The 15,101-nt window shown below is 27.8% G+C and overlaps 1 protein-coding gene across 4 annotated transcripts; it reads right to left on the bottom strand.

Annotated features, from left to right (window-relative positions):
• Window positions 1-11,033: 11,033 nt before the first annotated feature.
• Window positions 11,034-14,754, bottom strand: LOC133797857 (uncharacterized). Of its 4 annotated transcripts, XM_062235942.1 has the most exons (6): window positions 14,624-14,754; window positions 13,611-13,780; window positions 12,270-12,970; window positions 11,896-12,089; window positions 11,529-11,692; window positions 11,151-11,364 (listed from the first exon to the last, which is right to left on the bottom strand). In XM_062235942.1, the coding sequence occupies exons 2-6, from the start codon at window positions 13,742-13,744 to the stop codon at window positions 11,250-11,252; spliced, it is 1,308 nt and encodes a 435-aa protein (XP_062091926.1). In that variant the 5' UTR covers window positions 13,745-13,780; window positions 14,624-14,754; the 3' UTR covers window positions 11,151-11,249. The 4 variants fall into 4 exon arrangements, with proteins under 4 accessions (XP_062091923.1, XP_062091925.1, XP_062091924.1 ...); XM_062235939.1 differs by having other exon boundaries at window positions 11,034-11,364; window positions 11,896-12,970; XM_062235941.1 differs by having other exon boundaries at window positions 11,034-11,364; window positions 11,529-11,659; window positions 11,896-12,970.
• Window positions 14,755-15,101: the final 347 nt, after the last annotated feature.

The raw sequence follows: 15,101 nt of genomic DNA, 5'->3' as shown, positions 1-15,101 counted from the left end.
TTTTTATACGATGGTGTATATCGTGTAATTACAGTTCTATTAATTTTAGAAAATTTTTAAATAATTTATGATGTTAAAATTAAGATTTAAATATTATGTTGCATGCGCATAAAAAAAATAAGTACATGTGTAATATAAATATTTTAAAATTTATTTTTAGTACCTCAAATCATTCAAAATTTCTAAAAAAAATTTTAAGATATCTGCTGTAACTTTATATAATAATAAAAAATAGGTTTCTAATTATTTAAGTACCGAAAATAAATAGGGTACACCAATAATCTTTTTTTAGGGGAGTAGTACGAGAGAATTTCTCTATAATTTATATGTATAGTAATTATTATTAAAAAAATAAATTTTTATTAACTTCTAACTATCTATGACATTTGATAAGATTAGGTTTTTATTTTTTCCATTATTAAAGAAGGGGATTCTAATTTGGGACTGGATGAAAAATATAATTACATTAAACTATGCGTATGATTTGTTTATACTCTGTAATTTATCCTTTCTATATATATATTATATACAAGTAACGTGCAATATGCACGTTTGGTTAGTTTTATTTATTATTTATTAATTATTTTTATTAAATTTATATTAATGTCATATAAATTTCAAATAAATGTAATATTTTAATTAAATAATTTATTTATTTTTGTTTAAATTTATGTTTGTTCTACTTTTTGAATTTGTGAGAAGCAACAAGAGATCATATATTATATGTTTAATGTAATATTAAAAATTATGCGTGGAATTTAAATTTAAATTTCTTGTTAGTTTTTTTTAAAAAAAATTAATTTGTTACTAATTCACAGTAGATTATATTATATATTTAATATGATATTATTCTAATAAGTCAGTTTAAGTTTAATTAAATTATATTTAAGTTATAAAATCTATCATCTTATTATTTTTAAATAATTATTATTGTAAAATACCTCAAAAATAGCATATTTTAATTTATTTAATTATTTATTATTTTTAAATAATTATTATTCTATAATATCTCAAAAATATTTTATTTTAATTTTTTAATTATTTATTTTATTTTACTTATGTTTAAGTGTTTACAAACTACTATTAAATATAACAATATTCTATTAAATATAAGAATATTCCGTTAAAGTTAACCTTAAAAAAATAAAAAAAAACCGTTAAAATCAAGAATTTCTGTTATCTACACATTTATTATATAGATGAGATATTATAAAATATCCAAACATTATGAAACACCTAACATAACTAAATTCTTATTTATATTTTTGTAATTTTAATAATATAAAATACATTTTTATGTTTTACCAATTAAAGGTACAAGACACCGCATATTGAACCCATTTTTATTCCTGATATTAACAAAATAATAATACTTTTATATTATTTTTATATAAATAAATTTTAATAACTAATTATTTAATATTGACGTTTTTAATTAGTTTTCTTTTTCAAATCATTTTTTTATTATATATGAAAATAAAAACTATAAAGATAATATTTTTTATATTTAATGACATAAATTTTCCTATAATGGCCGTAAAAAAATTATAGTTTAGTGACAACATTTTAGACAACATAAAATTTTTGTCAGTCACTTTTAGTTGCAACCAAAAAAATGCATGCGACTAAAATAATAATATTTAGTCGTAATAAATTATAAATTTTATGATTAATATTATTTTTTAGTGACAAAATAAGTATAATGATATAATTTTAGTCCTGATTAATTTTTTTATTATTTTAGTCATAAATTTCATTGTGATTAAAAATAAAATTTTCTTCACTACGATTATTTTTTTGAATTTTTTTATTTAAATTATAATAGTTTTATATTTTGGCTCTCATATATGGGAAATTTCTATGGTGAAGACTTCAAAAAGAGTCCTATCAGTGGGGTTTTTTTGTGTTCTTAACTCGTAAACAGTTTTCGGCGCGATTTTTTTTATGACCGTATATATTGTAATTATTTAGAGTATCATGTAAATTTTCAGAAAATTTCGAATAATTTACATTGCCGAAAACTAATTTAAAAATAGATTGTTGCATGCATGACTAATTTTTTTATGCACATGAAAAATAACATATTTGAACCTAGTTTTCAGTATGGTAAATTATTCAGAATTTTCTAAAAATATATAAAATATTCTAAATAACTACACTATACACGATCATAAAAAAAAATCACATAAAAAATTATTTGCAAGTTGAAAATACAAAAGAGTCTCACCTGTAAAATTATTTTTGAAACTCCTAACATAAAATCCTCCCTCGTATATATACTTAAAGTAATAGGTTTTAATATAATTTTTTTACAATTATTAAATTTTCGTCCGTGTGTAAAAAAATTCATGGAATAATCGGCAGGGTAAAAAGCACGTGACATTGATGTGTGTAGGTTTTGATGAAAGAAAAAATTATATAATTAATTCCTAATTACAATAATAATAATAATAATAATAATAATAAAACTATGATTGTATATAGATATTTCGTCTTGTTTGAATATTGTCGTTTAATGAAAGCGCAATAACTACTGCAAAAGTTGCTTATTGAGTGTTGTCGTTGCTGAGGTATTCCCATTCCCTTTCCCTTTGTGTAGCTAGCGTGACACTTTTTAAAAATAAAAATAAATATGTCATCAATTTTATTTATTTCATGTGTGAATATCTTATTCTGTCAAGCTCCACAGCCACAAAATTAGGCTTCTCGCACTTTTTATTTTTTTATTATTTTCTTCATTTTTTTACTCAAAATGGAATTCGTTTTATGATGTACTGGAAAGACAACAAAACCAAAAAGCCCTTACAGGTGTATTTCATATCACAGGATTTTTAAAAAAATAAAAAAAAACTATTATTATTATTATTGGGTACCGCTACGATGGTGTACGTTTTTTTATGCACAATTACAATGAATTGTATATATCTATAGTTATTTTATAGGACAGTATTTTATATCTATGGTGTACTTTTATTTTATACGACTGATTTCATTTTTAAGAAATTCTAAATTAGAAGGACGAAACAAAGTTTTAAGTCATTAGTAAAGTGAAGCACACAAATATTATTTTTAACCCCATAAATTATTAAGATTTTCCAATAAAATTTACAACAGTTTCGTTGCAACTATAAAGAACGGAACAGTCTTATGTAAAAAAAACTGATTCTGAATGTGTAAAAATTATCATGCTCTATTATTATATATATAAATATATATTGAGTCAATGACATTCAAGATTTTTGTTCAACGAAGACTTAAAATAAATATATATATATTAATTGACATTAAAATAAACATAAAAGTTATAGTTATCTTCCGACAAAATTATAATTAATTTTATTAATTTTTTGTGGGGGCTTAATTATTTTTTGAAAAAGATATATATGGAGTTTTTTCTTAATATTTGACAGAAAATTATTAAGTATAATATATTTTTTTTTTTTGTTAGTGGGGCTTGAGCTCCTGTAGATCCAGACTGGGTAACTATCTTTCATATATATATATATATATAAATATTTTGTAAAATAGTCTGTATGAAATCTATACAGGGTATCAAAATTTTTTGATATGATGGCTGGAATTCTTCATTGGGTGTTTGATAATTTCCAATATGGTGTTGAGGGGTGTCTGAAAGACCATTTTGTAAAAAATATTAAAACAAATCAATTGTCTAAAATTCAATGACAAAGCTAAGGGGGACAAGGGGTGGCTATGACTCATGTAACTTCTTTTTTTATATACATTTTTGTACCATATATTTTTAAAAAATATTATTATAAATATATATGTAAAAATGTATATCACCCCTTCTAAATTAAAAAAAAAAAAGAAATTATACATTTAAATATTTTGTATATATATTTAGTATCTTTCATAAAAAATATATATTTTTACCTTGCTTTATCATTGGTAAAATAACTATAAAAATTGATATTTTATCCATCACATATATATATATATGGTGTCCTACTACTACTCGTATATAAATTAAGTGGGTAAAACTTGAAAGTAGTAGTTGAAATTTAAGTAAATAAATAAGCGCAGGAAGGGGTTGGAGGACTAGTTATTTTCTAGGATAAATGCTGAAACGGAGCTGAGTTATAGAGTTTAATTCGAAGACAGAAGAGATAACTTCCTTGAATGTGAATATTATGATATTTACCTATATAGTTTTATGAGCATTAAATATACATAAATCTTAACGTATTTAAAGGCACTCTAACATCTTTTATGATCGACAGATGATATTTAGAAATATTAACTATATATGCATGTCAAAGTTATTATAAATTGACAAATAGCTAAACTTGCACCTACGAGAGAATATTATACATTATACATTGTCCCTTATGGTAGTGGTGGTTGACGTTCCTATCTGTGGTGGTGTTGTTGGTCTCCCTCCTTGTGAGCTATTCGACACTCCTTTTCCTAAGGTCATGCTGAAGTATCTCCACTAGTGGGATGTGTTCAATTTAGGAAATTTTAATGTATAACATTAGGATTTATCATAGCGCATCTTATGTAGTACATTGCAATATCTCTGATTATAACATGTAATAATAAAAAAAAACTACGAGAGAATAAAAAAAACCAAAAATATAATATGAGTATCTCCAATTGAGTGCCAAAAAGGTGGTACATTTTATATTTAACACATTTTAATAAAAGTATCACTCCAATAGTATTCTAAAAAGTATGTCAAATTTGGCAATTGCTAAAAATTGTGCTAAATTTAGTACAAGATATAGCATGGGTCAAATTTGGCACAACAATAAATATTTTTTTTATTTATCATATTGCTGCTAATTTATTAATTAACAATTAAGGACTAACTATATTACTTTTTTTATTCACTTTTTTTACAATATAAAATGAAAAATATATTAATTTGTGTATATTACCAATAAATATTAAATGAATAATTGATTTTTTAAGTTAATTTGCATCTTATGCATTAGAGCACTACATTGCAAATATTGAGTCATATATGATAATAACTTATTTTTTGTGCTAAATTTGATACAAAATTTACATATTCCATTGGAGATATAGAAAAATTTGAGTCACTGGTTAATATTTATTAGGCACGGACAGTTTAGAGATATAGAAAATTGGCAGCAACAGATTGATATATATTATTGAGAAATATTAATTGAGGGACACTAATAATGCCCAACACCATAATTAAGTAGCATATTGTTATTAGTGCAATCTAATATCGAATTTTATATATTTTAATTTAATAAGTATTATAAGATATCACTAATTAATCATAAAATAAAATGTCATGCGACGTTGGATTTTTTAAAGTGTCAAATAACAACACTCTATATTATTTGATGAAATTATGAGTCCATTCTAATCGTTCTATTTTCATAAATATTTTATTAATTGTTTGACTGTGAAGTGTTAGTTGAGTCATACATAAACATCTCAATCATCTTTACAAGTTATATATATAATTATAATTTCATAATAAGTTTTATATTTTTTTACTATAATATAGTATGCTTTTTATATACTATTATAATCAATCATACATTTTTTATAAATGTGTGTAAGTTATGATTCTAGTTTTTTTTTTTTTTAAGATTATGTTTATTGTAATTACATTGAAATTCCTCTAATTTTAAAAAAAATTTAAATTTTAAGATATCAAAACAAGATTTCAAATTTTTAATAACGTTATGCCTGCAAATATTATTTTAGACTCTATTTGTATACCTTAAATTATTCAATTTTTTTATAAAAATTTACAGAAAATTTATCGTGACTACGATAAACAATATATGTAAAATTGTACTATTCACCCTGTTAATAGATAAAAATGTACACCAGCATAACCTAGCCCTATACATATATTTAATTCATTTATTTTTACTTGAAATTTGTTGTGCCATTTTAATCTTTATATAAATACAAAAAATTTATAAATGACTAATCAAATCACTCAATTCAAAAACTCACGAGCCCGCGTCAATATATAGTCAATTCAATACCAAGATTTCGACACATCATTTACATTCCTATAATCATGGACACGTGTGATACATATGCGTTGTACACATTACCTCACCCGTGACCAACTTTTCACAATTAAAAAAATTAACACATTAGTCTTTATATTATGTCACAAGTACAATATACTTACAATAATGACAATTTTTTTCACTTCTATCAATATAAAAAATTTGTGCAGTGTTAATTTTATGTGGTTAGGTATGGCCATACGTGTGGACTAAAAAACAACGTGCATGCTTCTTCTTTTTTTTTTTAATAAAACAATGGGTTTTGACGTAAATATTGTGTAACACTAACAACAATATAACAACAACAACAACCTCTGTGTGGCTCTAGAGATTCAGTAGATAAAGATCAGTGGGTGAAGTTTCTTTTTTTATACATATAATGTGATGACAGCAGGGTTGGTCGGACAAAGACTTTTGACACAATTCGAATCTGGTTAAATGGATAATATGATTTATTATCTATATATATATGTGAGAGAAAATAAATAAATATATATATAAAAATAATAATAATAATAATAATAGCTCTGTGTTCATGAATGTATGTAACTCGATCGCCAAATATTATATTATTTGGTATTATTTTGTAATGAAACCAAAAGTTAAAACTAGAGCAGACCCTGCTGGTTGGTTCTAAGTCTAGCTAAGCTAGTTAAATATGGTACATTCTCATAATTTAACTATAGTTTATTTTATCATACAAGAAACAGCCAAAATTTTCATGCATTTGTTAAATAAGGTCTATGCATGTAACATTTGGTTCTTTTATATTTTTTTTCGGATGTTGTAGAAGAAAGGATACATAGGATATTTCTTGGAAAATGAGTACATATTATTATTTTTCTTGTTGTGGGAATCTCTTTTATTTTTACCCTCGTAATTGTACTATCTGTGCTCACTATATATTATAGTTTTATTAATATTATTATACGTAGTAAGTAGTAGTACGTAAAAAAATAGTGAAAAGTAAATTTTTTTATTATAATTAACCACTTGCGTATGGTAGGTATATATAACTACTTTCGATAGAAGACCTATCCCAAAGAACTTTTATAAATTTTTATCACGTTGTCAAACTAAGAAATCATTTTCCTATGATTATCTTAATTTGTTTGGTTATAAAAAAAATTAAAAAATCAGATTAAGGTGAATAATCACCATCAATAACACGAAACCAGGATTTATGAATTGGAGAAATTGGTGAAAAATTGCCTATTTTTTTAAGGGGTTTATATATTTTTAGACTATGTGTTTTGTCTCATTACCTGTTTAGAGCTTGTGTTTTGACAAATTACTTTTTAGACTCTGTGTTTTCTAAAATAGTTCAAATAGATCTCTAAACCCGATTTTGATCAAAAAAATTTGAACTAAAATCACAAATAATTCATCAAACTAACAACTCAGAACAAAAATATAGTCATTCTGCCTCAGAACTGTGTTGTTATACTCAATTTTTTGTTCATCAAAATCATATTCCAAAAAATAATTTGCACTCTGGCCTACTTTCGATAATTTTTTACAACATTGTCTTTGTCTAATATTCGACCAGTTGTCTAAATTTTTCGACTAGCTGTCTAAAATTTTCAACCGACTGTTTGAATTTTTCGACTACCTGTCTAAATTTTCAACTAGTTGTCTAAATTATGAGAGGTCATTTTGCAAAAAATTATTAAAACTAAACTAGAGTGCAAAATTACTTTAAAAAATAGATCATTTTGCCAAAGGAACCGTATGAATAGGGAAGCTAGGTAACTATTTTGTATCCTCTATTTTTGTAAAATATCGTTTTAGTATCTTGTGATTACAATAATGCTCATATAGTACTCTGTATTTTAAAAGCTTACATATTTATTATCCTGTATTTTCAAATCATACATATTTGCTATCCTAAACTCAAATTTAATTAATAAAATTTTATTAATTTAATCAAACTACTCTCAATTATATAAGTTCCAAATTCAAATTTAATTACTTAATTACATATAACTGATAACAGTTTGACCATATATATATTGATAAAATTTTATTTATTAAATCTGAGTCTATGGTACCAAATATGTATGATTTTAAAATCCATAGTACAATATGAGCACTGTTGAAAAAATAGTGTACTAAAATAATATTTTGTAAAAACATAGGGACCAAATAAGTAAATTTCCTTTTTTTCTTCAATAAATTATACTAATATATATATATACATATGTAATGATTTTTTAATATTATATCATACATAAATATATTACCCTGATATTATATATGAATATGAATATGAAAATGTGACAATACATTTTAAAAAAATTAAATATATAAATTATTTTTAAAATTTTAAAGGGAACCAATAACAATTAATACACATTCAAAATAAAAAACAACAATAACAACAACTAGGGACCAATGGCTCCTCCTAGAACCCTAACTCTATCATTGATCATTACTTATGTTTATAATTAAAATATTTAACTATTCGAAGTGAATATGAGATTGTGTCAAAAACTAATTCAATAGAGAAATGAACTGTACAATTTCATATGAGATTGTGTAAAGTATTTGGACATGGACATGGACATGGTCGTGATTAATGAAGATAATTTTGAGAAATAAATCAAACATTTTTTGTTTTTTCACCACAAAAGTTGAAAACACTCGATTTTAGCTTGAAACTGAAGTTTGTGCCACCTTGTAAAGAAAAGGAAGTAATCATGTGCCTCTTAACTAAATGGTTATGAAGTCAAACCCTTTTAAAACAATACCTAACATATTTAAATATATAATATAAATATATATATATATATATATATATCCCACATGAGATGATTCCCTTGTACAAGAATCCAAATATCACAGCTTCATTTTCTGAATTAATTTGTCCATGCCAATTCATCAGAACCAACCCAAACTGTACATCTAACATATCATATTTTAGTTTCACTTTTTTACAGAAGAAGGTTCACATTTACATATTTTCATTTGTCAAATAATTTATTTTTATTTCCGAGTATAAGTAATAATATATATATAGTCTCTTCTTTGTTTCATAATCCAGAAATAATAACTAAGATAGAAAGAGTGGGGAAATTGAATCTAGCTAACACAATAATAAAGTGTAATAATCTCTCTCCATTGTATATTTTAAACCCAGAAAACAAAGCAGTGTAATTCTCATAATAAAGTAATGAATTAGGTTCATCATAGGAACATGTGAATTGGTTGATATTTATATTTTCTCCAATTACAAATTAATGCCTCCACCAAACATTGAGTAATATATAATCTATATATATATCGAGAGAACAGAATCTTTGTAGTAACATGTGATATGAATCAAATTAGAAATGCTTCCAAAAACACACACACAGAGTAATCTAATATCTTAAACAGAATCTTTCTAGCAAAATTTGATTTCACCAATCTACTTTTCTCCAATCACAAATGCCTCCTCTCCTCTCCTCTCCAAGCTTTTTTTATTTTACTACGAATTTTCAAGTTGCAATTTTTATTTTACTTTTACCATTCTTATGAATTTGATTCTTCCTACTTTTGACTAACTTTTCACCAAGTGTCGACTACAGACACTAATGAAATTTTATTAGGTAGCCTTTTGTTGGTTTAAATCAAGGATTTCTAAATTGCTAACCGTTATTACTTATTTGTTGTGTTTGAAATTTCATTATTTATTTTCCCATGTAAGTTTGTAATTTTCACAACAAAAAAAAAATAGTAATAAGTAGATTTTTTTTTTTTTTTTGCGTATAAATCAGCTTACTTAGAAAAAATGTTTGAAATTCATCTACCGTTGACCTAAGTCTAGCTATTTACACTGGTCAAAACAACCATAATTCATGCTAATAGCAGAATTTGGAAGATAAAAATAGGACAGTTTCACCAATTATGTGTGAGTTGAAAAAAAGATATTAGAGGGCAAAAGAGGAACCCCACTTAAAGAAAAATCTAGAGGAAATGGCTCATTGTTATTATTATTAGGCTATTTAGGATTTTTAGCACCGAACTATAACATATATACATTATCATGCCTCTAATTTTTTCTGACGGTTAAAAATTTTCTCGAATTATTGACAGTGTGGGACTTCCGTCCAATATGGCTAACAACATGCTGACGTGACTCTTTATTTGTTGATGTAGCTTTGCACATATTAGCGCCATATTAGCACCACGTGTGTAATTTAAAAATATTAAAAATATCTTTTTTTATATAAAAAATTAATAAATTTAAAATAAATCATTACACTAAAAATAATTGAAATCAAATCTTACAAAATTAACTTTTTTATATAAACTATGATTTATTTTGAATTTATTAATTTTTATTAAAAAAAATTAAATACACATGTAGCACTGACATATAAAGACACATCAGCAAACAAAAAGTCACATCAGCATACTGTTAGCCACACTAGACAAAATTAAACGTAAATCTCACTCTCATCACTGGGAATAGTTCAAAAAGAATTTTTAACGGCTTGAAAAAATCAGGAGCACGATAATATATACTTGGGGCAAAAATCATAAATAGCATTATTATTATTATTTAAGAAATCACTGTTAGTAGCTTTAGCAACAAGCTATCTGCGTATGTACGCAACTCCACAAAGATTGTTCCACAAGTCAGATATGCAAAGCAGAACTCCAAAATAAGGAAATCTGAATCCTATTCTTTCAAGATTTTTTGCCTTTATGATTGGATAGACTGCAATCCCACTGAGCTTGTCCCGGGAATGACCAGCATCAGCTCTTCCAATTCCAGAATCAGATACATGTTAATCACGCTAATATGCTGCTTGGCTAGATTGTCAGACAATATCTAAGCAATCCTTCAGATATTATCTTTTAGAATTACTTTTCTAGTCACAAACAACTCTACAAACTCTCAACCCCTCCAATACATGCAAGCATGATGGTCCACCTACATCTAAGCAACCCTTCAAATATAAGCATTTTAGAGACAATATTTTTTATTTTATTTTTTATCATGAAGAACATATACTCTACACTTGAAAACAAGTGCTTCTCTAAGTAATCATAATGCCAACTGCCAATAGACAATGATACCAGTTACCAGACCCATATCAAGTAGAAGAGAAAATGATTAAGATCACAACAATCTAAAGACAAAAGCAGGGTCATTGAGTGAAATGCACATCATTCTATCAGATATACAATCAATTCATGAGCATAGCAACAAAATTTTACGCATCAGAAACATTATTCAGACCAAAACTTCACAAAGGCATCTATAAACGCCTTAAAAACGGCCCACATAGGGTTGTTACCTTCTGGTTTTCCAGGATTCTTTGAGACCCTTCCTCCCCAAGATTCACTGCCAACGATAAAAATGGCCAAATGAATGAGTCCAAATGAGGCAGTTAGAATTACTTAATTTTTTTAACAGAGCAAACACTTTAGATCACTATACACCCAAAACAAAGGAAAATTATTATATTTGAGATTTGAAAATCTCAAGAGTTAAGAAGATATACTTACAGATTAATTCTATCTAAAGTTGGACTACTTCCTTTCTGGGGCTTGTCGCCTTGTTGAGCATCAACTTCATTTTCATTCAGCTCCTGCTCAGTTTTCAAATGCTCAGTCGTACCACCTCTGTTGTCAATATACTTCACATTGATGCCATTTGGAGTGTTTACAGCCTGTAAATGCATAAACAAGCACAACTTTATGAATTATAGATAATTGCAGAAGAAAGATTAGAAACAGGCAGCACCAATTATCTTGTTCAAATATTCAAATAGTAATTTTACTTGTACTAGAGATTTTGTGAATATTGATTCTTGCATGTCAAAACTATTACATAATGTAATGATTACATAAACATGCTTTGCCAAAAGCCTACCTTAGCTCCAGAAATTGCCTGGCTTTTCTCAAGAGTTACTGTCGTTACATCAGTGCTAGATAATTTAACCTCGTTGCCATTCAAATCGTGAATTTCTTGTCCAGTACCCTTGTTAGAGCTTTTTGAGCTTTCCAATGATGGATCTCTGTATTTCTCCAATTCTTCCGCACCGACTAACCCAGATATTTTATCACCTAAATCATTAGAAAGATTTGTCACTTTTTCCTCGTCCATCAAGCTAAAACTTTTTAAAGACTCTATTCTATCTGTCTGAGAACTCCCATTATCAGTTGCTAGATCCACTTTTATAAGGTCTTGTCTACCAAAAGAATGTGTTACATTCGTTAGTTCATTGGACCTTCCATCAAACTCACCTGTCGTAGCAGCAGGCCTCATAGGAAATGTCTCAACTATTACATCTGCTGCTATAGGTGTCACTTTAGACCTAGAAGCTGCTGATTCTTCGGCATTCTCTGCTTCAGAAGGTTTGCTAGCATGCAGATCCGATAGATTCTGTTCCTGAGATTCTATATGCCTCGCACCAACCGGAATGCCATTGATGACATTCTCATTGTCAACCACCTCCTGTCCAGGACAAGCATAATTCCCATCAGAAACTAAACCTGCTTCCTTGCTAGATTGATCATCACTATTCTGCTCCGATTCCATAAATTCATGCCCTTGCGTCTCTACATCTTTTGGTTCACTCAATCCTCTCTCAATAGTAACATTGATGACTTGGCCATTGTCAAACACCTTATCTTCAAGTACAGCATGATGTCCATCAGAAACCAAATTTGGTTCTTCATTAGATCCATGGTATTCATTTGTCATTACTTGAGATCCATTTGATAATTGTGTCAAATGATATTGAGGAGCTATAGCAATTGAACCCAGTGGGTATTCTTCCAACTGATCGGTGCCATTGCCATCTCCACTTAACTTAGCAGGACCTAAAACCCTATTTTCTTGGATTATATCCCTGACAATTTCTCGAACTGTGTAGAAAGACCCACCAACCTCCTTGTGGGTAAGATTCAGTGATGGAAAACTCCCATTGTTTGACGCTTGATACCTTATAGATCACCAAAGAAAATGATTAATGCAGATTTTTAGATAGCTACTTCCCTTGAAATATCTTATTGATTCAAGAAAATTAAGGTATTTTAGGCTTATCATATCTAGTAAAAGCAAACAGCACCACACACTGATATAATATAAACCCTTGATATTTGTACCACAACCATTATGCAAAATTTCTAACCAAACCACTCATACTTTTCTCTATAAACAGTAACCTTAATATATTTCCTATTCATGTCATTGAACCAGTGCAGAGCATTGCATTGTAATGCTGAAATAGGACATAGGACTTTCAAACAGCCCGAATGCAGTTTCTTGGTTGCTGGTAAGAAATGAATAACAAATCAGATAAGCTACACAATAACATAGCAAAAGCTAGATGTAAGGTTTGGAGGAGCACATTTTTCCAAATAAGCCCATGACGTTTAAGAGCCTAGAATAAGATATACAAGATACTATGAATAAATAAATTGATAAGATTTAACACACAGCAAGGGTCCTCTTCCATGGTCAATCATCATTTGAAACATAAAGGAAAGACAGTGTGCTAATATGACAACTTGGAAATGAGTGAAAAAGAGTATAAACAAATGACCATTTGATGCAGCTTAGCCTAACAAAATAGCAATTACTTCTTTATAAAGGACTCAACCATCGCCTTCCTCTCTTTCTTGGAAAGCCTAATTCGGGACTTCCTTCCTTCAGACTCATTGCTTCTAGCTAGGGCAAATGTTTGCCCAACCCAACCACCCTTTACGGCATGCATGACATCCAGAAAGTTCACCACCTTGGAAGCTCTAACCTTCAAGGAATAAACACAAGTCAGAGTATTTTCATGGAGAAATATTTCTCATAACTATCAAGAATACCCAATGCCAAGATAGAGACTGAAATAAAATAAAAATCACATAAAACTTCATTCCTGAAGCTGAAGCCTACTTCACTGGTTTGGCAAACTGTTAAATATTTATGATGGCCTCCAGTAACCCAACACCAATCTGGAAAGTCGTGGAAAATGCCAATCTAGTGACAACACACGCCATGAATTCAACACTCAACAGGCTAATGTTCAAAATTAGGCAACTAGCCAACCATGGTTTTCTTCATATGAGCATTAAATTACCACATCAATTCAGTACTTATAGCATAAAAGAAAAATGTGAAACAAATTCCATAAATTCCAAACCAAAAATCCAAAATAATAACAGCAAAACATACAATTAGACTTCATATATTGGTCCAAATTACATGAACACTCCAAACAGCACGAACCCACTTCGCAGAACAAAAAAAAAAAGCAACCATCTCCTGTCATACGAGCAACATTACCAAACAAAATGATAACACAGGTCGCACGAGGCATAACTATTCGTAAATGAGTCTTTGACACATGGGTTTAAGACTTAAATCTTTACAGAGAAGAAAAAAAGGTCTAAATGCACCGATAACAACAGGAAAATGAAACACAGTAGTCGACAGAGCTAAACAAAGAAAACCCATTAACAAGAATATTGAGTTTTGAGAGAAATGAAGCATTTACAACCGATAGTACTGCAATTTTTTTTTTTTGCAAAAATGGATTTAGTACAGAAGAATTCAAGCAAAGAAGAAGAAACAATGACAAAGTAATAAAAAAAATCAGTACCTGAAGCGAGTGAGATGGGGAGGAAGAGAAATTAGGTAAGATAGGCTGGTGTAAAACCCTACACTGCACTGAGTCTTAGAAAAAGATCACAGTTAAGAAGACATTTCCAATTGGTCCGGTTCGTCAGGGCGGGAGGTGGCTCTTATTATTAATTTATTTATATTATATATGCTAGAAACCATCATTTGGGTTGGGTCGGGTCGGTTCGGGTCTTTCTTTTGGGTATGGGGCAAATGGTCCATAGGTTTAGTTTCTACTTCTTTCCTTTGTATACGTAACTATGTGTTACCCGAATGATAATCGGGTTTGGTTTGGGTCAGTAATGGGCATGAGAAAAAGACCTAACAGAAAACCCATAAATTTGGGAGGAAAATAGGTTGTGTTTGATTTATATTTGAAGATTTCAAAATTGTACATAAATTATTAAAAATTTAATTATGATAACTTTCTAACACTTGAAAAATAACCTACGCTAATC

The sequence above is a fragment of the Humulus lupulus genome, chromosome 8 (genome assembly GCF_963169125.1).
Source record: "Humulus lupulus chromosome 8, drHumLupu1.1, whole genome shotgun sequence".
Lineage (NCBI taxonomy): Eukaryota > Viridiplantae > Streptophyta > Magnoliopsida > Rosales > Cannabaceae > Humulus > Humulus lupulus.
Note: the sequence above shows the minus strand (reverse complement) of the source record. Positions and strands in the feature narration are given on the sequence as shown.

What these genes read in the sequence shown, in the direction of transcription:
- LOC133797857 (XM_062235939.1), bottom strand. Translation starts at nt 13,744, where the DNA reads ATGCATGCCGTAAAGGGTGGTTGGGTTGGGCAAACATTTGCCCTAGCT. An exon ending in GTTGAGTCCTTTATAAAGAA is followed by an intron (nt 12,971 to 13,610) that starts GTAATTGCTATT and finishes GTGATCTATAAG; the next exon opens with GTATCAAGCGTCAAACAATG. An exon ending in AGGCAATTTCTGGAGCTAAG is followed by an intron (nt 11,693 to 11,895) that starts GTAGGCTTTTGG and finishes ATGCATTTACAG; the next exon opens with GCTGTAAACACTCCAAATGG.